This window comes from Vidua macroura, chromosome 6 (assembly GCF_024509145.1).
Source record: "Vidua macroura isolate BioBank_ID:100142 chromosome 6, ASM2450914v1, whole genome shotgun sequence".
In the NCBI taxonomy this organism is placed as follows: Eukaryota; Metazoa; Chordata; class Aves; order Passeriformes; family Viduidae; genus Vidua; species Vidua macroura.
In genome coordinates this window covers 49,525,322-49,552,348 of record NC_071576.1, presented here as the reverse complement: position 1 = coordinate 49,552,348, position 27,027 = coordinate 49,525,322, and the positions used below count along the sequence as shown (strand labels likewise).

At 42.0% G+C, this 27,027-nt stretch overlaps 2 protein-coding genes across 3 annotated transcripts in view; one reads left to right on the top strand and one right to left on the bottom strand.

The window, feature by feature from the left end:
* The window catches only part of KCNC1 (potassium voltage-gated channel subfamily C member 1), a 121,267-nt gene extending 118,429 nt beyond the window's left edge, over positions 1-2,838 (top strand). For both annotated transcript variants that reach the window (XM_053981579.1, XM_053981575.1), the window contains one exon: positions 728-2,838. In XM_053981579.1, the coding sequence (XP_053837554.1) occupies positions 728-909 (182 nt within the window). In that variant the 3' untranslated portion in view covers positions 910-2,838. The remainder of the gene's footprint in view (positions 1-727) is intronic.
* The window catches only part of SERGEF (secretion regulating guanine nucleotide exchange factor), a 170,001-nt gene that overhangs the window by 6,434 nt on the left and 136,540 nt on the right, over positions 1-27,027 (bottom strand). The gene's annotated exons all lie outside the window — the stretch shown is intronic.

Here is a 27,027-nt window from a genome sequence, read left to right as displayed (position 1 = left end):
TGTAGCACATCTGCCACAGCCTGAAAACTGTCTGTGGAGAAGGAGCCCCACATCCAGCAATGCCTAGAAGTGGGGAAAAACACAAGTAAGATGTCACTTAGCAAAAAAAGCCATAGCAGATCCATGCAAACATGCTGTGCATTTTCCTGTGCACTGTTTTTAGCATCAGGCAAATAACTGAGCTAACCCCTAGAGGAAGTACTATCTTGCCAAATTACAATGACAATAGAAATTTCATTCTGTTCTCACAGGGCACTTCAAAGCAGGGGCTGAATGGCTCACTGCACAAATTATTATGTATCTATTTGAAAGAATCACTCCACATTACATCAAATAAACAGTTTAGGTTACCACTCAGTCTATTTTATGATAGAATTTATTTTTTCCTTCTCAGTTATGCATAGTCATTTTGAACCAAAAAAACAAAAGGAGGAAGAAATTCACAAAACTATATCCTAGGATTTAAAAACAACAGACTTGCAACTACAGATTTCTTGGGCTGCTGGACCCATGTATTTTTTGTGGTGGAACTGAAGCCCTGTAGCATGGAGATGGCTGCTTTGCTGTGTGTAGGTAGCAAGGACAGAAATCTACTGCAAGGATTATCTGTTCACATTTCTGTTTCCATGGGGAAACATGAATGGTATTAACTATATCTAAAGCTCACAGGTGCTGCACGAGGTTTTTGTTTTGGTTTTACTCAAACTTGTCAATTCCTTCCCAACAGGAAAGCATCTCCAACTCAACACAGAACAAAACCTGGGCTCACGACTTTGTGCAAGACTGAACGTAACTGGTCCACTGACAATACATGAGGATTATATCATACACGAAGCAGCTGCAGTGCAGAGAGGATTAAGCATTAAAGATGCTTTTTTCTACACCTGTAGAAGACAAGAAAATCTTTGAATTTTGGTCATTTAAGTACAGGACAAAAACACCTGTCAGAAATTAATTAATGGAGAGATTTGTCCTGAAGCTCTGACTGTGGCACTAATGTCTGTTCCATCAGGATATCAGACATGGCAAAAAGTGACATTCATTCAGAACTTACATCCCTGCCTCTCACAGTGACAGGCATTCAATGTGTCACAGTGCTTAAACTTTGCATGACCAGAACTAGACAATCACAGTCTCACCACAGAGCCAGAGACTGCAGTCTCATGACCCTCTGTACTGTGTGAAACAGAACATGCAGAAGATACCTTATACCTAGTGCTTAGTAAGAGGTCATCCACGCAAGGCAGAATGTCAGAGCTCATCTAGAAGAGTGCAAGTCATCCAAGTGTCCCATGGGACCATGTGGTGCCATGGCCATTTGTGCCTGTGAATTCTGGGTAGTAAAGCATTACCATTTCAAACTTGCAAACACTTCAAACTGACATAAGTGATGACACAAAGAAAAGGAGGGGACAATTGTGATTCATCTGACCTACAACGTTATCTCCAAGACCTAGAACCGAAGGGCATCTTCAGCAAAGGCCTAGGAAAAGTCATAGATGAACACAGAAGCAAGAATCTGAGAACCCCCTTAAACTGCATTCCAGTCCTACATGTAGCTTTCATAGCACTAAGGAAATCAAAGAGCAGGAGAAATGACAGCCAGGAGGATGAGCAGGTGCATGCAGGTGAAATGGTGCTTCCTCTTCCTTTGCTGGCTGAAGTTTAAAACAAGAGACCCCACTGGGCTCTCAGGAATTCCCTCATCAAGGAAGAACAGCTAGGATTGAAAAGGATATTTTGGAAGTGTCTTGGTGCTTAACATACTTCATACAGCAACCCTGTAGAACACTGGTCTATTTACAAGCATGAGCTTTAAGGCAATCTCACAGACCAGGCTACAGATGACTGTCAGTCCTTGGCATCTTATAAAAAATACTTATGATATAACAAAAGCTGACAAGATAGTCCATATGGTTACATTTACCTACAATTTCTTCTCTTCTGACTGCTATTCTCTTCCTCTGAAGGGCTGTTTGCACTGAACAAAAGTGAGCGTTCTGGGATTTATCTCTGAAGGTGTCCTTTTCTGCAGAACACAATTCTTCAATTCAGAACCAAGAATTGAAATGTGTAAACCTTCCACATGGACATCTTATGTAAAATAGCTTTGTGTTTAAATGGGCTTTAGTTTGAACTTCTCCTTTTCATTTTCCCTTAGCAATTTGCAAGGCTGCATTTTGGTCAAGTTTCAAGACACACAATATCAATGTGCATTACTGTTGAGTGAAGTCTAAAAAACCTGCTTGTTGATATTAAACAAGTGAGGGCTTTTTTTTCCCCCCGCCCCATGCTTAACAAGTAATCTCAGATCAATTCCAGCAGTCATAAGCTAAAGTGTTAGAAATGCAAAGAGAAAAAAATCAAGGAAACCAGTGGTGACTGAGTGGCTAAGTTTCCATCTTACTGATTGAACTGGTAGACTTTCTCACTGCTATGCGAACATAGCCACAGAACAAAAGTAGCTGCAGCTCAGCAGTGATGATAGTAGGATGCCTTATTTTGCAAAGTTTCAAGTTGTGATCTTGGTGTATCACAATGGCTCAGATGGTGGTACCCCTATAAGTGTCACAGTGCAGTTGCAACAGTGACAGCACTGTAGCACTGCACGCAGTGAGAGCTTTAAAATACATAGCTCAATAAAAGCTATAGCATAGCTGTAGTCAGAGAGAGTTCAGGGTGAGCTAACCCTCCTTTCTGGGCAGGATTTGTGGATTAGGAGTTTCCTCTGTGCTGCAACTGCTGTACTTGAGTTAACCCACTTGTATCTGGTTCAACTGTGCCTACTTGCACTGTACTGTAGTGCAAGTGCACAACTAATAAAACTCCTGTGGGTCATGTGCCTTGTCTTGTCTGTCTGTCTCAGTCTGTGCCTATTGGTACAGGAACTCTTATACTCACCACTGTGTAGGGGTCTGAACAGGGTAACTCTAGATCTATTCAGATACAACAAGGGTTGGGTCATTTGAGCACCTAGAAGAGGAGTAAAAAGTGGTAATGGCCTCACATTCACACTGATGCCATTTGCAGCCACCATTTCCCTCTGCCTCATAGAATATAGTTCTCTGAACTAACAGGACCCCTTTCAAAGAAGAAAACAGACAGCTGACAGAGCTATGACAAAAGATGAAACCAAGCAATAAAAAAGCAGAAAAAAAAATCCCATGATTCAGACTTCAAACACAAACCATAGAGAGGTTTATGTCAAGTGTGTGCACCAAATGCAAGTCACGTTTTCTCAGAAGGGCTGATGAAACACAATGCTCTTACCCAAGGTCGGCTGTGCATTGCTGTGCTGGTGTTAACTTCCAATGGCAAGTGAAACTGTTGAATACTGAAGAAAAACAATTAAAAAAAACACCACAACAAAACCCCAAACAAACTGAAAAGTATTAACACCACAAACTGCACCCTCAGTCCCATACACACAGCTAAGCCATTAGTCTGATTTCTGCCAAGCAGGACCAAGTAGTCCAGCTCTTCCTATTTCTTAAGGGCTAGAAAAAGATCAGGAACTTCAATCATATCACCCTGTCAAGAAACCTATGCAAAGTAATGAGCCAAATAATGTGTACCAGCTGGGATACACTAATTTTCTCCACAGGTAAGCAATAGCTAGGGAGACCAGGACCATAGGAATAACAACTCTATCCTTTTAACTGTACTTTTAAAGCAAGAGTTCACTAAGGGTCATATTTCACTAAGAACTCTGGAAAAAGTAAGCAAATGGTCAATACTAGCTACGAAAGAAAGAGTGGGTGAATAGGCTTTGCCAGCTATAATTAAAAACAAGTATTATCATTAAGAATTAAAAATGGTCAGGAAAAGAATCAAAGCAGACAGCCTCAAAAGGAAAGTGCCTATAAGGCAGGATTGGATCTGCTTCTGCAATCATCATTTCAAAATCATATATGACTGTTGAGTGAGGTCTGGGAGAATTGCTTGCTGATATTAAGCAAAGGAAGAGTTCTGCCATCAATATGTGTTAAAACAAAAGGCAAGTTTGCTTAGATAGAAACAGGTTTTGACATTACTTCTGGTGCAGAAGTAATGAACCCAGAGGTTCTGGGCAAGTCTAGCTTGCAAACTTTTACCTTTTATTATCTGTACAGACAAATTTTACTCTATTCTCTGTACTCAGTACTCAGTACTTTTATTCACTGAACTATTTAATTTAATTACAAACCCATAGTTCTTGCTGGAAAAAACAAAGCTGTTAAATTTCAATACCAAACTGGCAAAATACGAGTGCTTCAAGCAATGCACAGGGCTAAACAGACCCCAGCCCTGAGTGGCAGAGAGCAGATTATTTTACATATTCAGGCCAGGTAGTCAGAAAATAACCTTGCTATAGCCCAGCTGTTGCAGTGTGCAGCTATGCAAACGGAGCAAAAGGGCTTTGTGAATTTGAGATGGGAGTTTCTGTTTCCTAAACCTAAAGCTGGAGTTTCTATTCTGTATTTTTACGTGTATTCATCCTTCCCCCTGGAGTTATTCCCATTGGATTTTACCTATAATGTATTCACACTGGGCATTGTTCTATTGGTTTCACCTTATCTCTTATTTTCCCCTATAAAACCTGTGTCCGGACCCCAGATCATGGTCACTTGTACGTGCGGCGATCGGCAAATACAACCTACTTTGGACTGCACAACAAGTGTCCAATCTCTTGAGTCTCTTTATCCCGCTCTTGATCGCACTCTCTAAACAGCTCTGTCCGTGTTAAACGAACCCACAAAGGTGTTTGTTGCCTCTCTCTCCGGCTGCTCCCGGAAGCGCCTGGCCAGCACCCCAGGAAACTGTAACCGGGCAAAAACAAGGAAGTCGGAGAGAGAAAAGAACGAAAAGCAACACCCAGCTTCTTCACATTTCTACCTTCACCCTCCTCTGAGGGTCAGATACCCATATATTCAGCCTTACCTTCACCTTCTTACCTAATCTTGCCTAGAAGTACACAAGGCAAGGAGAGAAACACTGGCAGAATTTGGGATGCCACTGGATGCCAAGTGACACCATTGTAGTTATTCTGAATAGGAAAGGCAAAAAAACATTCCTTACACATAACATTCAAGGTACATTTTGGGGACACCTCACCACTGTGCCTCCATCACCTAGATTCTGGATTGGGGGTAGCTCCTTAAGCAGAGGGAATATAACAAGTCAGTCCTTGGAAGAAAGGCAAGCACAAAACAGTGTCCTGAGATGAAAAATTCCTGCAATCAATGCTGTAAGATGTCTTCTGAAAGTTTCTGCTCCGTTACATTTTTTGGTGCTGGCAAATTAGCTATACTGAAAACAGCATTCACACATCAGGTGCAAGGATCCAAGGCTGGAAAGTAAAATCTGTCTTGGCACAACAACAGCTGATGGGCAGAGGGATTCAGAGGCACCATGCCAGCTCCAGAAGGTTGGAGACCAGAATGGACAATGCAAGCTGGGTCCCTGAGATGCTGTTCAGCACTCTCCCATCTGATCCTCTGCATAACCTCGGGGAGAAGAAGAAACTAGCTGGACTAAAGACAGGAATATCTGACACTATTTTGGAAGGACTATATCTGCCAGATATCTGCAATAACAAAGTATTCTTCAGAATAAAAAAGACAAACAAAACAAATATTCCTATCTCTGAAATAATATTTGACCAAATTAAGAATTCAGGAGGTTTGCTCTCCTCACTTTGTAGGAAACAGAAACACTGGAAATGTGAGCTCTCCATACATTGGCCTAACTGCTCTTTCCCGTGTCCATGCAGAAAGCCAGTTTCTTACATTTTATATTTGGCACTAGACTAATTACACAGCAGGAGCAGATATGGAAGGCAGCCTAGAAAGAATGAGACAGAAAATGATTAGGTAGATTTTAAAGCCACATTTGGCTCTAAAACAAATATTTGTCATTACTCACAGAGAAAAAGCAATAGTGTGAAAACCTTTAAAGTGATATATAATAATACCGAAAAAATAGTGTAAAATCCAATCAAGCCCAAACTTCTAGTAAAACAGAAAGCTTCAGTATGCAGCAAGAAAAGCAATAGATGATATGCTTGTGTATCCACAGGACTGTGTATATAACATCCAAACAAATGAACACTTTATAAAGTAGTTCTCACTAACCTGCAACAGGAATGTGAGAGAAGCTGAATTTATTCTTTACACTGCTGGAAAACAGAACAACCAAATATGAAGATGACAAAGCCAGACAATGTTGAGATGTTTTCTTAAAACACTTTGAAATGTTTTTTTTTTCCCTCTGGTTTTGTAATAACTTAAGGCCTGCTGAACACTGATCATGAAAATAATCCTTGTGTAGTACAGCTAAGAGAGCCTTACTTTTCTGGCTCACTTATTAACAGAACTGTAGTTCTGTTCATGGGTGAACCAAAATGCAATTCTCATGATTCTGGAAAATGGACTCCATCTCAGTGAGACCCAATATATGGAGGTTTCTTAAATCTATTCAGGAATAGATGAAGCAAGAATAAGAATTTTAAGCATCCAATCAACCTAGTAGAAGTGATTCATGTTCCAAATTAATCTAAAGATTTAAAAATGCTTGGATTCCCTAAATCAGAGCCTTTTCATTTCTTTCAGTATTTTTTTTTCTTGAGGGGAGAGGGAGGAGGCACTATCAGCATTTTAAAGCTTTCTGTAATAACTACTGACACAGAAAGGTTAAAAATAAAGAACATAATCTTTACTTTAAAATACTACAAAGGATACAAGAACCATCCAGGTCAAAGTATTTGAAGATGACCACAGCTATCCATGTGTCTTTTCTTTTTTATCCAAAAAAAACCCAGATATTAAAAAGGTTTACAACACAAGTGGCAATACTGCACTTAATATTTGTGTTTGCAAAATATTTCTATGTATACATACAGACATGTATTCCACATATAACTAGGGATGTTTGCTTAACAGATTTCATGCTTTCAGACCTTGCATTGATAGTGACAACATGATTTGTAGCACAACACAATTTCTGTCTCTACACACATCCCTCTGCAGAATTTCACCGGTGTTTTAGAGTACTTGAGTTTCTATAAGTGGGATTCAACTTGCCTAAGCCCAAAATATCCATGGTGTATGTACCTGTGCATGCATGTAGCCATCCTTCACAGAGGAATCTAAATCATCTCACACTCCACTGACAAACAGGCTGTTTTAGAGTTTTAGGGTTCATCTCACCCAAAGCAAATATCTGAAGTCAAAAGAATCCTTCTACCGCCACTCTTTTACCCATCTCTTCCTCTCCACTGCCTACAGATATCTGACTAGCTCAGGCAGAGTTTAAAGGTAAAGCAGACAGACCATGCCCAGATGCCCAGCCCAACCTGCTTTACAAACTTGCTCTCAGGAGACATCGAGCTTTCTGAAAAATAAGATGCTTCCCAGGCAAAATCAGAAACCCACTGAGATTTCAACTGCCCCCCAAATCCTTAAACAATTTTGAACATACTTATGTAACCTGATCGTCCAAAATGCCATCTATGCACAGAAAACTCTGAATGCTGTGCACCTAACAAAACCTTCTATAGCAAGATGGTGAGCTCTGCATTAGGAGCTCCTTCAGCAAGCACCAAGCTGTCTTCCTAGTTTTACTGCATCTTTGATAACTGGTTCATTCAAATATACACCAAAGGGACTTCCCAAGCTTTTTCAGCTACCTGATGGATTGTTACCAATTTCTGCATGAGAATGCCTATTATTACAGAGGAAACACATTACATTAGAGTAACTTCTTAAGAAATGGGAATTATTCTTATGTTTAAGCAGTAGCTGTTGCTTTGAACACTTTAAATCACAGTGTTGAAATATGGTCTGAATACTATCGGTTGCTCTGATTTTCAACACCTTCTCTCCTAGCCAGCATGTCTTGCTGAAAGGTTGCTCATGGAACTGTTTACTTTCCAGCATGAAAGGTTATCTTTTTCAGAAATTTCTTAGGAAATCTTTCTAATTAATTAGTCTACAGTTCCCACAGCACTTTATTGAATTCTTTTTTTTTTTTTTTTTTAATTAGTTGTTATGGGTTTTTTGGTTTGGTTGGGTTTTTTTAATTTGTTTTAGAAAGCTCCCAAAGCTCTCTCAGGCAGAAATATTTCTTGCTCTCTCTGCAAGAGATGCTTTTTGGATGTTTTTGCTACTGAGAAATTTTTTTGGCTCTCCAGGGGACAATTAAACAATGACAACATTGTATTCAGCTCAAAGCATAATTCTATTTTTGAAGGTTTCATTTGTCTAACATGATACTGACCACAACTTTCCTTCTGCAAGGCAATGTAATTCAAGTTCAGTCTCATGTCAGTGTGCACTGGCTCGACCCGATCCCAGGAGGAGCAAAAACTACTTAGCTGGCAATGTGATTAGGTAACCAGCTCTCCTTCAGGCTGACTACATGGATGGATTCAAAGCTGCTTCTCCAACTGGCAAACAGCAAAAGTCTTAATAGGATTTAAGAAGCAAAGGCAATCCTTGATGGGAAAGGCAAAGTGGACCAATTGCTTATCCTTGAAATGAAAAAAGAAGCCATGAGGAAAAAAGTTTGAGTGCAACTGAAAGCAAAACCCTGAGTCATGACTAATTCCCTCATTTCCAGCTATCTGCTTCTGTTACTCCGTTACTTTGCTCCTTTTAGCCATGTGACTCCAAACTTTCTCATTATAGAGGGAGAATTACCCTGCACAAAGCAGAGCTATAATCCTGCTTCCTGAGCTCTGAAGGGATCTGGTCAGACCTTCCCTCTGACAAATGGCAGAAACCATCACAAAAAGCAGCAGACAGCAGAGGACTAAACCTTTGAGTGCAGCATTACTGGCTAAGGGCTACTCACTGACTGTGCTCTTTCTACGTTTTCCCACCTCATTTTAACTACTTTAGGTTGTTATCTCTTTAGGCCAAGGGTCTACTGTATGGTCTGACCTCACCTTGAGCCCATGGATGTTGTGTAATGAAAATAAATAATGAAAAAGTTCTAAAAATCTCTATTGTATTTAATCATTCATGGGTTTATGTTCACAGTGCTCTGTAAATCTGGAACTTGAGAAAAGAAGTGAATAAAAACCCTGAAGTGAAGGTGTTATTTGGTTCACCTGTGTATTTAGAATACATTTGAAAAAATGAGACATGAGACATCATGCACTTAATTATCCCTTCTCACATGGTGATTGATATGAAATAAACCAATATTACTTTATTCAGTTATGAAAAGAACTTCAGGAAGGCATCATTAAGGCAAAGGTGACTTAAATAGGCCTGTTTTTAAAGAGTGATTTCCTGGGAAAATGCTCCTCAGTGCTTTTTTTTCCCCATCTGTAGTTCAGGGATATTTGACTATTCCAGGGAACGTTTTAAAAGTTCACAATTTACAGGAGTAATTCATACAACATCCTTAAATTAATGGCCATTCAGGACAGAGGAAAGAAAATAATACAGAGTGAAAGCAGAACTCAGTTAAGTAGAGAGAAGCCATGCTAAAAGCCATTTGAGGGCTCCTGAAGGCATATGGGATCTGTTGAGACAAAAAGCTATTGCTAGGAGTCAGTGTTGATTTCCACATTTGTGCTGCACAGACCCTGAGGATTAAGTGAAGCATGGAATTCCGGAGTCAGGAGAACAGCAGCATCCTGTGAGCTTAACAATTCTGGCTCTGTGGAGGGCTACAGCTCACAGGGCTGTAAAAGGCATCTTACTCCTTTTTTTTTATGGAACTATCATCTCTGAACTGAGATTATTTTTAATTCACTTTGGCACTTATTTCTTACCTTCCACTTTCTGTGTCCATCACCTCCTTGCCCCTAAAATGATGTCTTCTGTCCCCTCTCCCTTCTGTCCTCATCCATCCAACATTTCTGCAGACCCCTGCATGAAGACAGCATTAGCTGCAAATGTACCAGGCAAAAGACAATCTGTTTGGTACCTCCTCAACAGCAGTGTCTCTTTCAATCTTTCTCTGCCAATAAAGGATTTGAGGGGATAGCAGGAGGTTTACTCTCTGTGCAGGAGGCTAAGACATGCACTGTGTAACTACAGCAACAACCACTGTGAAAGCTCTCGATTTTTGTTGACACACCTTGCAACACCCTGTGGAAAAAATTATACAATTAGAGAAACAGAAAATTAAACATCCTAAAGGCCAAAGGAAAATATTGTGGTGATCTGCATCTCCATGCATCGCTTAAATACTCCCTTATGGTAATTTGCTTCTTTTACTGTACAGCGTTAACATTGAAATAGCATTCTAAAATTCACAGTTTCAACAGTGATTTAAGCCTCCAAAATGCCAAAACAGAAGATACACTTGCAATTAGCTCAGAAAACACTGTAGCACATTGCTGTATTTGATAGAGATTCATCACTGGGAAATTGACACTACATAAATAGAGAGAAGAATAAGGTGTACACATTTTTTCACAGAGTAACAAACATTTGCATATGGATATACTGAATTATTAATCTCTGACAGACAAGACAAAAGACATCTTTCTAAAAGGTATTTCTCTATCCAAAGGATATGCATTTTAAAGGACTTTCCTGTGCTCACAGCAGCTGAGAACTGTGTGAAAATGATACTGAGATCCTTTGTCCCAGTCTTAAGAGTTCTGTGACTTGATAGACAAGTTTGACATTCCAAATCCAACAGTTTCAAGCTCACAGCAAAATATGAATATGCTGCAGTCTGAAATTGCCTCAGATATCCTGGAAAGTTACCAAATCGCTTACATCAAGCTTGAAAATGCCGCCTCTAAATGTTCATCCAAGGCCATGATCCACTGTGCTGGAAAATTGATCCTTGCTAATGGCCACCATTTATAACCTTAACCTTTACTACATTGCTTCAGTTCTCTCCAAGAGCTTAAACAACAGCAATCAAAAACACTTCCAATGATTTTAACAATTACCACCAGACTGAGAGCTAGACCTGCAAAACCTCGATCTTATCAACAAAGTGGATTTGCATGGTCACAGGAATCGACAATTTTGCAGTCAAGGAATGGGACCAAAACACTTTACCCCAGCTGCCAGTCCTCATTTCCTGCTCTGCTGTCGTGATTTAGTTCTTTTAAAAAAGCACAATAATCACAACTACTTTTTTTATTTTGATCATCATCCGAAAGAAAAATATTTAACAGCAAGGTTTAGAGAAAATACTGAGCTGTTACTATAGCTCTACTGAATCTAATGGTCTTGCAGTACACAATGCAATCCAGGCAGCCTGGAAAGGATGAAAATCATGTGTTGCCATGGAAACAGGAAGGCACATGTTTAGGTTGCTCATCTCTGAAGAGCTGCCCCACCAATATCTTTAAAGTCTGCTAATAAAATTTTAATCAATTATTAGAATAAAGTGAATTTCACCTCCTGTTGGACTTGGTTTACATACTATCAAGCTCTTTTAATGTTCCCTGCATCCAACTACACCCTACAACACTAAGAATGAATTTATGTACAAACACAATGTAAACATGCACTTTTCTAGTTCAGCTACTTAAAATTATTATTCCACACAGCAATAGATACCAGCTTCCCAAATTAAAATCCTGTGCATGTAGGAAGGTGCAGCAGCTACCTGCCACAACCTCAAGCAGATGAGATGACCCGGTTAGCACTGCCCGTGAGAGGCCGGGTGACCGCCATGTGAGTGGGCACTCCAGGGAAACGGCGTCTGCCACCCTGGTAGTGCTGAGTGCTGCGGAGTGGGTTACACAGCTTTGGTAGCTTCACATGCTGAGAGGAGACAAAGAGACGAGAGAAGGACACTTTGTTTGCAAGCCCTAAGAGTTTTATTCCCCCAGGCGTGGTCAGAACAAATGCTCTTGGAGCGGATGCAGTGACAAAATGCCAAAGAACAAAGAATGGCAACAGGTTAAATAGGGGGTGGGCAGACAGGGGTGGAAACCTGGCTCACCCAATGGGGACAAACAATAGAGAAATGACATATATTATAACAACCAATGGTAACATAACAGAGGTGGGTACAGAGTCCTGAGACAAATAGAAAGGCTAAAGTGGGGTGATTGATACAGAACTTTCTTGAAGAAGCTGGAGGTGTTTACAGGATTGACACCCCGACAGGAAGTGAACAAACCTTGACTGATGGGACTAAATAAGGAGAAAACAGGGAGAAGTGAGAAGATTGACAGGTGTGAAAAATGCATATTATATGGCTCTACACAGATATTTACTACTATATTTATTATACTGAAAGTTATGCTGTATTAACATTTTAATAATATAGTAAATGTAGTTTTGTAATCAAAATTAAGCATTAGTAGTTAAAATAGAAACTATGTGTGTGAGATATTCTTTTTTTTAGAAAAGGAAAAGATAATCAAGGAATTCTTCACACAGAGATAACAATTACAGAAACCCCTAAATTTTCCAGAGAAGAGGAATTTATAGTTTTCCTTATCAACAGAAAGGAAGTTCTTCAAGCCTGACTTAGACTCGAAAGCGCCTGAAGATTAACAGAAACTTTTTGACAAGTACCATATGAATTTCTTGTTTTAAATAAAATATATGCATAATCATGAAGTGTTTTGTATCTGCAACAGGCTATTGCTTTTAAGGTTATTCCTTTGTTCACAAGGCATGCTTGTCGAGTGCCCGAGAGCATCCAGACATCCGTAATTCTTTGCTTTTTATTGTCTTATAATTGTCTAACTCTAAATTTTTATTAGTCTAATTGTATTATTATTTTTATAACCATTTTATTATTATTAAACTTTAAAAATTTTAAAAACCAAGTGATTGGTGTTTTTCACAACAGGTGAATGTGGATCCGAGTGGCGGCAACTCTCGGGGTAAACAACTTGGAACAAACCACTGTGAGGGGAAAAATAGGGAAGTACAAGGAACAAACCTAACATTAATGAAACAACTGACTAAATAAAACCAACACACAACAGGAAGGTGCTTTTAAATTTATTAATCAATATGCTATCCCTCCTCCCCCTTCAAAAAAAAACCAACCATGTCAACTCAATAAATCAGGCCTTTGATTATTACTGGCTTAAGACCACTGAGCAGAGATATGCCCATTAAGAATGTGACAATTAGCCCAGCGCCAGTGTTGTCACTAACGAGACACCCTAAACATCTGCTGTTTCCTAGAAATTGTAGCTTCCATCTAACCATGACATACCTGCAGACAGATCTTTCAAAAAACTGGGGCTTTACGAAGTAAAAATGCCTTTCCAGACAGCCAAATAGAGAACAGACCAAGTTGTTTGCTGGCAAAACTCCACTTATTTCACTATTATCATAACAGAGCATCTGGCTCCAAACATGCAGCCACTAATTATCTGTACAGTTAACTATGTCAGTACACTTATTTGTTATTATACTGGGAAATCAATAAGCAAGACTTGGTTAATGCTACTACTAATCTATTAAATCATTCTTTATAAATAACTGAGTACAATGTTAAGACTACCAGCACGGTAATAAACAGTTAACAAGCTCTGTATTCTGGATCACAAAACAGCAAAGCAAAGCTGAAAAGACAAGAAATCCATACTGTGAACAAACACGTGCAGTTTTTTGTTTGTTTGCTTTTGTTAATGTAGTTGTAGTTTAACTTGGCAGGCAGTGAAACACCACACAGCCATTCCCTCACTGCCTCCCAGTGGGATGGGAAAGACCACTGGAAAAAGGTAAAACTTGTGGGATGAGATAAAGCCAGCTTGATAGGACAAAAAAGGAGGAAAGAATAATAATAATAATGATAGAAGAATACACAAAAACAAGTGATGCACAATGCAAGTGCTCACCACCCCCTAGCTGATGCCCAGCCAGCAGCTCCCGTCCCCTCCCCTAAGCAGCATCAGCTCCCCTCCCAAATTTTTGCTCAGAATGATGCCATATGGTATGAAATATCCCTGTGATCAGTTTGGGCTTGCTGTCCTGGCCATATCCCCTCCCAGCCTACTCAAAACAACTTAATCATCAGTGTGTTATCAACATTTTTCTCATCTGAAATCCAAAACACAGCACTTCACCAGCTACTAGAGAAAAATTCATTATCCCAGCTGAAACCATGACAACAGTCATACATTATAAATTATTATCTTAAAATTTTAATTAATTTCCATTCATGTATACAATATTCTTCCGTTTCAGTATTCCTGGTAGAAGGACTCCAGTGGTTCATTCACACAAGTCATTCAGGAAGAAAACCAACTCTCAGACCTACCAACCATAAATCTTGACTGCACTGAGATGTTGAATCAGAATATTAGAAGTACCAATGTCAGAAGAGATATGAGTGACAGCAGGAACAATATACCCTTTAAAGAGGCCAGACTTATCTGGTTTCAGCTTCAGAGATATCAAGTAGGGGTGATTTTCCACACTCTGCTCCCAGAACATACCAGCACTGTCAAGAGTATGGCTGTCTCTATCCACTGTTATATTTAGGATTCAAGTGTTCTAAAAAAACCCTGGCACTAATCTCCTGATCAACTGTACAATATCTTTAAGGTGTTGGTTATTTTTAAGCTAAACTTGAAATACACTGATTTCCTCTAACAACACTCCCATTTCCTTTTCCTAGCTTTGTAATTAATATGAAGACATAATGACTGCAGGCACAGCCCTCCCCCAAACCAGGATCCCACTGTGTAAGCATTACGGAGTAGCTATATCTTTTCTTCCCCTAAGGTAGCCACTGTGATATTTTAAAAGATTTACTTGCTTACAGCTAAACAGATGATATTTACTCACATTACAAAACTTGTGTCAGAACTCCAGCATTATTTAACCACCTTCTCTTAAGAGACAACCAAGGACAGCAGGTCAGGACAGTCACATACTGTCTGGAAAGGCTCGCACAAAGTACATGCACATTGTCCCTTCTCCAGCCATGCAAAAACAACCTGAACAAAATCATTATCCAGTTTCCTCAGCAGTGTAATATACAAGCAAATTTCTGAGTATTTTGCTAAATAAGTACGTTCATTTACCCCTTCAGCAATAAAAACCAGGATCTCAGCAGTACAGCAGCTCCCCTTGACTCAGAAGGTCAATATGACAGTGCTTCATTCCTGTAACTTTTTAAGGGTTTAGCTGCTGCGTGGGCATCTCCACTGGCTACCAAACTATTTCCAAATGTCCTTCCATCCAGGCATCTGTCTCTCCAAAATTTTGGAGATAAACAGCTTACAGGAAAGTGAGAATGACATGGTGACATTTGGAGTACAGTGCCCCCAGCCTCCCTTTCTCATGAAGGTTCTTTTTAGTCGTGACGCCTTTAGTTAATTTATATCACTTTTCTTGCCTAAAAGCCAGTGAGGCCTCACCACTCTCCTTTTTTCCATGTCTGTATTTTAAACCCAGCTTTTTGTTCAGAATTTTCATGGATCCCAGGCAAGAACAGCTTCAGGACATGGAATAATTTAGTCTGGACCTCTGGTGATCATCTGCTTAACGTCTCTGCTTGAGTGCCTACTACTACAACTACTCCCATGCCTTGAAATTTCTGCACTGCTATCTTACACTTTGCACCAGGCACAATACCCAGAGAGACTGCTGGATGCAACTGGATACTTTGAGACAGCTTAAGTTTTGCTCATCTCAACCAAATTTCCCATTTTTCCAAACTTGTGGGATATTGCTTTTTCTCCACTCACACTTCTCTCCAGACAAAAATTCTCATTCTTTGCTGAGAAACTCAATGTCACTCTGAAAAAAATCCTATGCACTAATCAGCTCCAAAATAGTGTAATTTTCAAAGAGTTGGATTTTCAGCTCTTTTTCCCTTTACTTTAAAAAGCACACATAAAGCTACTTTCTGCAGATGGAGTAAAACGTACGATGTGAATATGACAGATTGGCTTTCTCATTGGGCACTGAAGGGTTGCTATGATTCAGACATTATGCTTTAATATTATACTTCCACAAGCTGCAGATATGCTGATATAAGAACAAATGTCAGAAGGCTGACGTTTCTGAGATCCATCTCAGAAAAAGGTCGACAACACACTCTGAAATCAGGTTCTGTTTCTGTCCATTGGAATTTCAGTCACTTGGATAAGAAAAGATTGCCAACGAGGAATCCAGCACTACGCTGCACCTTTCAAACACTCATGAGGAGACACTATACTGTCATTTCCTTTGTCCTTACTGGGAGAGGTAAGAAATAGCAAATTGCTTTATTTATATACATTGGGCCCCTTGGTCCTTTTGTTTCCAAAGTCCCCTTTTTACACAGATCCACATTTATTTACTGCTTGAATTTTGCAATAGTACTGGACTACTTGACTCCACACAGGAAATTTACTCTGCAGTGTTATTTTTGCCTTCTCTAAAATTTGGCAGACCTGTCAAACTAGGAGATTTCACAAGCTCCCTATAGCTCAGAGCATCAGAACCATGAGGCCTCAATGTGTTTGGGTTTGGATTGGTTTCGGGATGGTTATTTTTCCTTTTTTTCTTAATGATAGGGCCCTTTATGCTGATTCCAGCCTTAAATACTGCATCCTGAGCAGCATGACAACTGGGGAAAACAAGATCTACCGTGTCAGCCACTTACATGTGTTTTCACATAGTCACCATCTGTTTGGTAGTCCCAGAAGTCAGCAGCTCATATCACAAAAAGCACTGTCATATTGAACACCCTGCTGACACAGAGACCACAGAGTGAGGGACTGAGCCTTGCTGGCTGCTGAGCCATCAGATTATGGTCTCAAAATGTACCAGCACAGAACCTCTAAATGATAGCCCTTCAAGGTCTTTTCCTCCTCTTCCCTCTCCCAGATACAGGCTTTGCACTGATGATGAAACTGCTGCAGCTCACATTGTATAAGTTTCCTAAATAATTGCAATTTTAGAAACTTGCAAGTCTGCAAATGTCTCTTATTGCATGTGTTTGCAAGATATGTTGAGAGGATGAAAAAAGTCCTGCTGAACAAAGGTTACAGTCCTTGTCAAAATAAGCCATTTGTCCTTCATTCAGTGAAGTGCCTAATGGTTAGGTGAGTTAAACAGGACCAGGGAAGCATTTTGAAAGGCTGAAAGGATTGTCTCCTGGGCTCCTACAGAGGAATGATCCAAAACTTTGCCATGTGGTGGGATGCAGTTTGCTTTCCACAGCTTAACTGGCCTAAGCACATGTGAGTGGGGAAGCTCTGGCCTTGGTATCTCATCCATTTCCAAGGTCTTAAACAACACACTGAGCCTTTCATGACCGTATTGCTTAAGCTCTGATACTGAGAGAAAATAAAAACTTCATGTCCAACCTATCACTACATGACCATGACATGTAGTCCCAGTGAAGGACTCGGGACTGTGGCCTGCAAAACATAGTCAGAAAAATTTCTGTTATCTCCAACAGGAAAAGAAACAAGCTCAAAAGGGATAACCTGTTCACTCCTACATATATACACACATACACAAAACATGTAAGTATAGGTTTAAATCAAAATATGGACATATCAAACCATTACTCCTTGGTATAACATCTTATTTGCTGTAAAAGAAACCAGAAATTCATCACATTGGTGTTATTTGTGCAATTTTAGGCTTAATCTTATTGTGTCAATTTGTTTCCCAGGAACAAGAGATCCTGACAACCTCCAGCTGCATGCTTGGGTTGATCTTGCCAGCAGAGATGATGATGATGATGATGTAGCATTCTGTAATTCCCTTCAGCAGATAACTAATTTCTGTTTTTACAGAAATAAACCAATTATCTTTATGCTACGTATACATATACTTTTTTTCTACGGCTGGTTCTGAAACACTTAAATCTGCTTATAAATATAGAATGAAAATTTTTCTAGGCACACAGTTCCTTTCCTAGCAACTACTATGTGAAAGCTGAATTGTGAAGTCCCCTTCTTCACTTCTCCCTTTCTAGCCTCATAAAGGGAGCGTGGTAGAGCACTTTGCTCATGGAGGTATCACTGAATATAACTGTTTCAGTAAAAAGAAGCTTGCTTCCCAAAAAAAAGTAGCCCAGCAACAGAAGTGTCGGCATGGAGACACAAGCAGAGACTCCTGGAAAAGCCTCCAAGATTGTTCTGCCAAGTTACACACTTTGATCACTGAGCTCTCAGCTCCCAAGATGACCACGAGAGCAAACACTTCAAGCAGTACCAACCTATTGTGACCTAAAGGCCACATCAGAACAGTACTAACAGTTCTGAAATACTAACAGTATTTCTCTTCTGGTAGTACCAAAAGGGCCCCTGATGGGAATACCAAACACTGTCTTCCCCTATGTTCTCAACACCCTATTGTCCAGTACATTGAATAACAATGGCTAATAATTAGTGATTGAGAATCCACTTCCTTGTTAATACAGCAAGAAAGCCACTGCACTTCACACTGACACAAGGGCTGGGTTGCCAAGGGGCTTCAGGCCAGGTAGAGCCCACCAGAGGAATTGTGTCATGGTTCTCCAGAAGGCAGCCCTTTGACACAAGACCTGTCACTGCCTCGAGGAGCACTGGCCCACCCTCCACACATGGCTGCGCTTCCCTAAGGCAAATCCAGCCTTGTTCTTGGAACTGTGTGTGGCTGCACAAAGAAACACCATCAGAGACTGCCAGACCCAAAGGAGATGGGGCCACCCAAGGGTAGACAGACAACCATGGACACTGCAGGATTAGGGGCAGAGCAGCAACACACTTAGACCTCCATGGCTGGAGAGACACACAGGACTGACTGTGAGCAAGAGGCAGTTTAACAATGTAGTATCAGCTCAGAGCAGCAGCAGGAGATGAGCAGCCTTCCTTCACACTGCAGGGGATAGAGATAATTCAGAAAATGAAGACAGATTCAATTTAATATAACAAATTAAAGGGAAACCAAGAGAAAAAATCGGGTCAATCTGGTATGTACATGGCATTCTCATTGATAAAATAAGTAGACAACAAGATTTTTACAGAGATCTCCAGAAATGAGCAGCACCCAGAAGCTCAGCAGATGGCCTTAAAAAAATGGCCTGTTCACTTCAGAGTCCCACTGGGAGCTGAGTCCTTTCAAAATAACTGGAACAGTCTCTAGATATCAAGCAACCACCAGCAAAGGAGGTGAATTTGCTTTCACAGCATTTCCTCTGGTTCATTCCAAGTTCTCCCTGCTCATTTATTTCCAATTAAAATACCCTTCTTATTTTCTTAACTGGTTCCCCACTTAGCAGCAGGGGAGGAAAAGCATAAAAGCAAAAGCTCTCAGTGATAGAGCCTCAGAAATGCATCTGAAGCTGCAGCTCCAGGACTCTGACACAGCAGAGCTGGACAAACTGCTCCGTCCTCTGATGTCCCAAGGACAGGGGGGTACATGGGGCTGTGCATTTGTATTGCCTGCCACCTGGGCCTGGCCTTCCTCCTGGCTCCCCCAAGCACAGACATCATCTCATCATCAGGGTGATGACCTGTGAGCAAAATGCATTGCAGCCTGTGCTGCCTGGGCACAAAGCCCAAGGTGAGGGAAACAACACAGAGCAAAGCTACAGCATTGTAATGAACAAAGTTCCCAGGTGTTCCCCAGAGAAGTGGGCAGGGCCTTCCTAGTTCCCATGGCAAAACTGGAATGGCTGCTGGCTCTAGCTGAGTAGCGATATTGAAATGTTAATTAGCTAATTGCTCTGTTTATTTTCTCTAAAATACCTGGAGATAACCTGCCTCCCCCACCACGCGGACATTCTAGGACTAAAATGCAAATAAAAAAACCCTTGGGATCATGGGAATATTTTTAGGGGATAAAGACACCCCTAAATAAAGAATTAAACACAGTAGAGGGAGCTAGACAAATGCCCTAGCTGAGGAAGAGGGAAACACATCCCCTGATTGACTTTTACCCGTCACCATCACCTAAAAAAGACTAGACTAGAGTAGGCTGTCAGAAGCGGAGCTGGAAAGGCAGAACTCCTGGTGCTGCCACAAGGGAAGGAGAGGGGACAGCTATTGTTCTGGACTTCAGTAATAGACTGTGCACACCTCCTTCTGTTTCAACTACCAGTGCGTCACAAAGAAAGAAGAGGGGACAGCTACTGCTCTGGACTTCAGTGACAGACTCTGCATGCCTCCTTCCTTTTTGGCTACCTGGGAAAGCTACCACAGTTAGGGTGAGCTCTGTTCGGGCCCCCTGCCCAGCTGATCTTTTAAATAAAGAGCTGAACATTAATAAAGGTGTTATATGTAACAGGTATAATTCACACCATTTTTTTGCATTATATATATAATATTAAATAGTTGTTAGAATGTACCCTTTGGCATTAGAAGCCCCCCTTCTCAGGCAAAACCAGGTGTGTGTTGAAACCCAATTTACAAGCAAAGGGATGTGGCTCGCCAGGAGATGGGCCTTATCTGAGGCGATATGGAGACACCCAGGCGCTGATCATCGCGTGAACGACCCGAGATGGGTCCCGGGCCGAGACATGTGAATACTGTGTTCCCATAAATTTCATCAAGAGTTTCAATGACACCGGACTTCGAATTGCTCTGCCTTGTCGCCGAGAAGGAAATCTCATCAACTTATGGGACTTTGAATGAAACAAAGGACTGAATGCCGAAATCCTGGCTTCAGGCAAAATTTTCCCTATAAAAATCGCTTGTACCAGAATGGTGGTGTGGGAGCATAGGGGGAAACCTCTGCTGAGGCTGATCTCTGTGTCTCGCACCCAGTGCCGATCCCGGGCTCGGCACTGTCCTTTTCCTTGTGTCTGGCTAAGTTAGATCTCTATTGCTAAAATAAATTCTTTTTATTTTTTTAATTCGGCTGGATCATTTTTCATTTATAACAATCTTGGTGACCTCGACATGACTCGGTTTGGGGTATCCAGGGGGTTCCCTATCCTCGATCCGGGTGGCGCCTTGCTGAGTTCAGCGGCCAGACGGGAAGGAGGAATCCCACGGAACCAACCGGATTACGAAAAGCCGCAAAAGCCACGGTAAGGAAAAAAAAAAGGTGGGCCCAGAGCTCTTGGAATTCAAAGCCTAAGTCTCCGAGGCTGCAGCAGAAATTTTTTCACTCATAAAATCAACGTGCATGAAGAATCCACGTGGGAAAAGGAGCCGTAAGTATTGCGTGGCTGAGTGAGGCGTGAGTGGGTGTGTGTGTGAGACGTGACCTCATCACGGGGCGAGAGCGGACCCCAATAAACCGCAGTTTCACTATCCCGCAAGGGAAGTGGTCGGCTACGGGGGAAGCGAAAGAACTCAGGTACACTCACAACACGCATACGACCTGAAACTCGGGGGAGTTACAGGGATCCACGCACGGACAGGTCGGGGGAGGGAAGGTATGTTCTCGTGGGTTCGAGAAATTGGTAAACCTCACCGACTTCTGGACTCGGGGAGTCCAGGGAAACAGGTAAAAGAGAGCTCACCCTTCTTCCAACTGAAAACCCACAGAGCGGTTCACTGTGCGGCTACTAAGTTGTCAAGGCTCGGTTGGGGACAGACCGGTTTAAACATTTGGTAAGACTTGGTCCGGGACAGGACTGGAGTTAAGACTTGGTCCGGGACAGGACTGGAGTATACATTTAGCACGCGAGTAACTGACTTCTTGGAACGCTTGCGGACACCAACTCAGAAACACGGTGAGGAAAAACTTTAAACATGAGACAAAGGAACAGTAAAGTCCAGGGGAGAACTCAAGAGAAGAGTTCTAAATCCGAAAAAGGTAAGAACTTAAAATCAGGGAAAAATAAATCGGGAGGAGGGAAAAAGGACGGGTTGCCCGAAATTCTGAAGGAAAGTCCCCTGGGCTGGATGTTAGAACACTGGGAAGACTGCTCCTCGAGGCAGAGGAAGTCCAAAGAAAAAATTATACACTACTGAGTAGAGGTATGGGGAAACAGGGAAATTGGAAAAGTCCTATTCTGGCCCATTTTTGGTACCTTTGAAAGTAAGTTTTGCCAAGCACTCTCTGAACACTTATACGAAGAAGGGGAGTGGGATGATGAGGAGCTGGGGTATGCCAGGCTGTGGGAATATGCTAGCGCGCGGCTGTTCCCTATTAAGACCTCCAGCAGCAAGGTAAGTTCAGGTAAAACTTGGGAACCCCTGGAAAACCTAACACCCCCATACCAAGTTCCTCCATCACAAGCACAGGTCCCAGCCGCCCCACCAACAGCACCTCCAGCTCAGTCTGCATCGCCACCTAATGCCCAAATACTGGCTGCAGATGCACCGGGACCTTCTCAACCCCCCCTTCCCCACACAACATGGGGACACACACACACAGCCGCTTCACACTGGGGAAAACTCATCTCCTCCCGCCAGTAGAACTCGGCATAAAGCAAGGAGAGAAAATACAGAGGATAGTGATGATGAAAGGGACAGACCTAATCTATACCCTTTAAGGGAAGTCCCAACCGCCCCCGGAGTCATCGGATTTGTAAACGTTCCCATCAATACGGGGGATGTAAGGGCTTTTAAAAAGGAGATGGGGAAAGTAATGGATGACCCGTTGGGGGTGGTGGAGAGGTTGGATGAATTCTTGGGAAATAGTATATACTCATACGATGATATCTCAGCCATATTAAGATCCTTGTTTAATGCAGAAGAACGAGATATGATAAGGCAGGCTGCCATCAAGGATTGGGAATTCAGAAACCCCCAGGGAGGGAGCGGGACAGAGAAGTGGCCAGAACAAAGACCATCATGGAACACTCAGGCGGAGGAGGACCGGGCCAAAATGATCGGACTAAGAAACATGGTAATAATACAAGGTATCAGGGGAGCAGTCCCCAAAGAACAAAATATTAGTAAAGCACTAGGGAGTGTCAAGGGAAGGACGAAACTCCCACAGAATGGTTGGAAAGGCTCAGGAAGAGCCTTCAAACGTACTCGGGTACTGATCCCAAATCCCCTGTAGGGGGAATCCTTTTAAAAACGCAATTCAATGCAAAGTCATGGGAAGACATTTGGAGAAAATTGGAGAAAATAGATAATTGGCAAGAGAAAAGCCTACAAGAATTGTTAAAAGAAGCGCAAAAGGTATATATGAGGAGGGATGAGGAGAAACACAAGATACAAGCCAAGGTGTTGGTAGCAGCAGTCAGGAAAGCAAACAAACAAGAGCAAGTCCAAACAATGGGAAAGCCGGCACAGGCTCGAAAGCCCCAGGGAAAGCCAGGACCTACACAAAGGAAGGACAAACAGGTAAGTGCCCCTGAATGCTTTTACTGTAAGAAAAGAGGACACCTCAAGAGGGACTGTAAAAAAGGATGAAAGATGAAATGATTTTTCAGGAGGATTAGAGGTGTCAGGGGCTCTATAATTTGGGGTTGCGAACATCTGGAGAGCCCTTGATAAAATTAAAGGTTGGACCCCAAAAGCAGAAGTTGATTTTTTTTTTTTTTGGTTGATTCAGGAGCAGAAAGAACCACAGTCCGGCAACTACCTCCCAGGTGCACAAAAGGTAAGGATTTTATGACCGTAATTTGGGAAAAAATTAGGAAGAAAGGGGACTGCTAAATACCTGGGGAAAGGGGCTAATTCATGAAGAAATAATTAAACAAATATTAAAAGCTATCAGAGGGCCAAAGGCAGTTGCTGTAGTCCATGTAAAAGGACACCAAGCCGGGATGCACTTCCGAACTCGGGGGAACAACTTAGCCGACAAAGAGGCAAAAAGTGCAGCTTTGTTAAAGGTAAGTATCCCGGAGGTTGAAAGGGAGGAAACCCAGGAACCGCCCCCACAACCCTCCAAAAAGGAGATAGAAGATTATCAGAAGACTGGGAGGCGTCTGGAAGGAGGTAAGTGGAAGTTGCCAGACGGGAGGGAATTATTATCGAAAGAATACACGAGGAAGATTCTAAGGAGATTACACCAACAAACACACTGGGGGGCCCAAGCACTAGCTGAGCAATTCCTGAGATTCTTTGGCTGTAAAGGGATATATGAACGGGCTAAGCAAGAGGTACAGGGGTGCATAATCTGCAAAAAAATAAATAGGGCAAACTCCCAGAAACTAACACTGGGGAGTCACCCAGCAGCTTACCGACCTTTTGAAAGAATCCAGGTAGATTTCACTGATCTACCTAAGGTCGGGAGATACAAATTTTTACTAGTCATAGTAGACAAACTAACCCACTGGGTGGAGGCTTTTCCAAGCTCCAGGGCTACAGCCCAGACAGTATCAAAGTTCTTATTGGAGGAAATTACCTCGATACGGGTTAGCAAGCTACATTGATTCGGACCAAGGAACACATTTTACTTCAAAAATTATTAAGCAATTGGCAGATACTTTAGGTATCAGATGGGATTACCACACCCTGTGGCACCCTCAGAGTTCTGGGCAAGTGGAAAGGATGAATCAAACATTAAAGGCCCAACTAGCCAAACTAATGTTAGAAACAAAAATGTCATGGATAAAATGTCTCCCATTGGCCTTATTAAACATAAGAACTATGCCTCATTCTGAAATGGGGCTTTCACCTTTTATATGGGATGCCTTATACTCATGGTATGCCTGTAGGGCATCCAAAATTAGAGGATAGGCAAATACAACCATACCTGATAACATTAAATAAGAATCTCGAGGAATTGCGAAAGCAGGGTGTAATCATGCAGCACAGCCCCCTTGGCTTCTCGATACATAAGATACAGCCTGGGGACAGGGTTCTCATAAAAACATGGAAGGAAGTTCCACTATCCTCTCATTGGGAGGGACCCTATATCGTCCTTTTAACTACAGACACTGCTATACGCACTGCAGAGAAGGGGTGGACACACGAGTCAAGGGTGAAGAAAACTGACCTTCAGGACAGAGCCCCAGAGTGGAAAGTCACCTCCTCCCCTGGAGATTTGAAGATAACTTTGCGCCGGCCTAGTAAATGACCGAGAGTAGCTTAGTCAGATGTTCTGTACCAGATTGTAACTGTTACCCCTTTGCATATTTCATTCGCGAATACTGTTCTAAGAAGTGGGTTGTTCACTGTCGGAGAGGAATAAGACCTAGTGGGCTGTGTGCAAAGTGCTTTAAACAAGAACAAAACCTGACTAGCCATTTTCTGGTATTGGCCACCAGGCTGAGACTGATTCAATTGGATTCAATAATTTGGTTTCGTCTATATCAGAACGGATTGAGGGGGAAATTACAAACAAAAGCTAAAATCATTACTGTTGAGTGCTGTAGGTTGAACAAGGTACCCTGCAGTGCAGATCCTGTTGAATTACGCTGGTGGGGCACCTTTAAGCGAAGGTACACAGCTCGGTCTTGGTACGAAACCACTGACGAAGATTCCTGCTGCCAAGAAGATGGTCTACCCTGCCGCTGGAGGCACCCCAGTGGGCGCAGGGAACAGCAGAGGAATCCTAGCAGTGGGAGTAATCCTGATGAGCCTGAGTCTAGCCACGTGCCTCAGTAACCTTCCTAACCCTGAAACAGGGGAATCCGCTGGCAGGTACCCAGGAGGTCCAGTGCTCCTGACCCCATGGAACTGCAGTAAGGGTAAGCCTAATAAACCTTGTTCTAAAATTAACACTCAACAGGGGGCATATAAATTCAAGGAAAAACTAAAATACCTCAAAAATGGACAGTCAGCACATAAATTGCACCAAAGGAGCCCAAGGGAAATTTCCATCCCAGCCTGTAGCAAATGTAATCATACTGTATGGATTGCTGGGAGGCAAGAGTCAGTTTTTGTTGTTTACTTTCAAGGTAATTCACTGTGTTATAACCCCGATGAACTAGGTATGTGTGTGATGGGGGGGGGAAACCTACTGGGTGGGAAATAACCTGAAGTATAAAAATAGGGTACCTCTAAAAACTGAGCCAATTATCCTGGACCTTTTAGAAGACCAGGACAACAGGGTTTGTTTACAGTATGACAAGATATTCTACTTCACAAAGGACAAAGAGCGAATGGACACAGAAAATAGGATGAAACAGGTAATGCAAGAGGTAAAAAGACAGGAGGCTGAAATGAGAAAAAAGAGGGTGGAACAGGAAAGATTGAAAACTCTAAGTGAGCAATATGACCAATTGGAAAAACAATACACAAAATGGGGATTACCTGCTTCAGATCAGAATCTATTTGTGGATCTGATGCAGGAAATTGCCACGGAACTAGGGTTGTACTGGATCTGTGGGAAAAAGGCCTACAGCGAGTTACCTCAACGCTGGAAGGGATCCTGCATGGTAGGACTAATCAGACCTGTTTTCTTCACTTTACCCAGGTCAGAAAGCAACTCACTGGGGGCGCCCTTGTATGAATCTCTAAATTGGGAGAGGAGAAGCTTAAAGGAAAAATTCCCTCTCATTGGTGGGGGACAAACTTGGGGGGAAGACGAATGGCCCGCTGAAAGAATTATTGAATACTATGGTGCAGCAACGTGGGCACAGGATGGGTCATGGGGATATAGGACCCCCATCTATTTGCTGAACCACTTAATAAGACTGCAGGCTGTGGTAGAGATCGTATCCAATCACACCTCAGATGCCCTCGAATTATTATCCAAGCAACACTCTCAGATGAGGGCCTTTGTATACCAAAACAGGATAGCCCTTGACTACTTACTAGCCGAGGAAGGGGGTGTCTGTGGGAAATTTAATGAATCTCAGTGTTGTGTGGAGATAGATGATTACGGGGAGACTATTAGAGACCTGGCCACAGAGATTAAACGAGTAGCCCACGTCCCGGTACAAAAGTGCAACTCCCTGCTCCAGTCATCGCGGTGGGACCATTTGTTCGACGGGGCCTGGTGGAAAAAGGTAATTTTCTTCATTTCATGCTCGGTGGCAGGGGTCATATTCCTACTCTGTCTCATCCCCTGTTTCATAAGGCTCATACACTCAGTAGTACAGGGGATGCAGATGGCAGCATTACCCACAGATCCAGAATTCGCTCTAGGAAAAACGAACCAGGTATCAAAACTGATGACACTAGAAGAGGAGACACCACAGAGCAGGGCAGCTGAAGCCCTAGCCAGATTCGAAAAACAAATAAAGGGAAGAGAACAGATACACAAATACTACCATGAAATTCTGGGAGAGGACTTGAACATGGGGAAGTAAGGAAAGAATATATATATCAAACTCATTGTAGGCTCTGTAACCGTAAGATAAAAT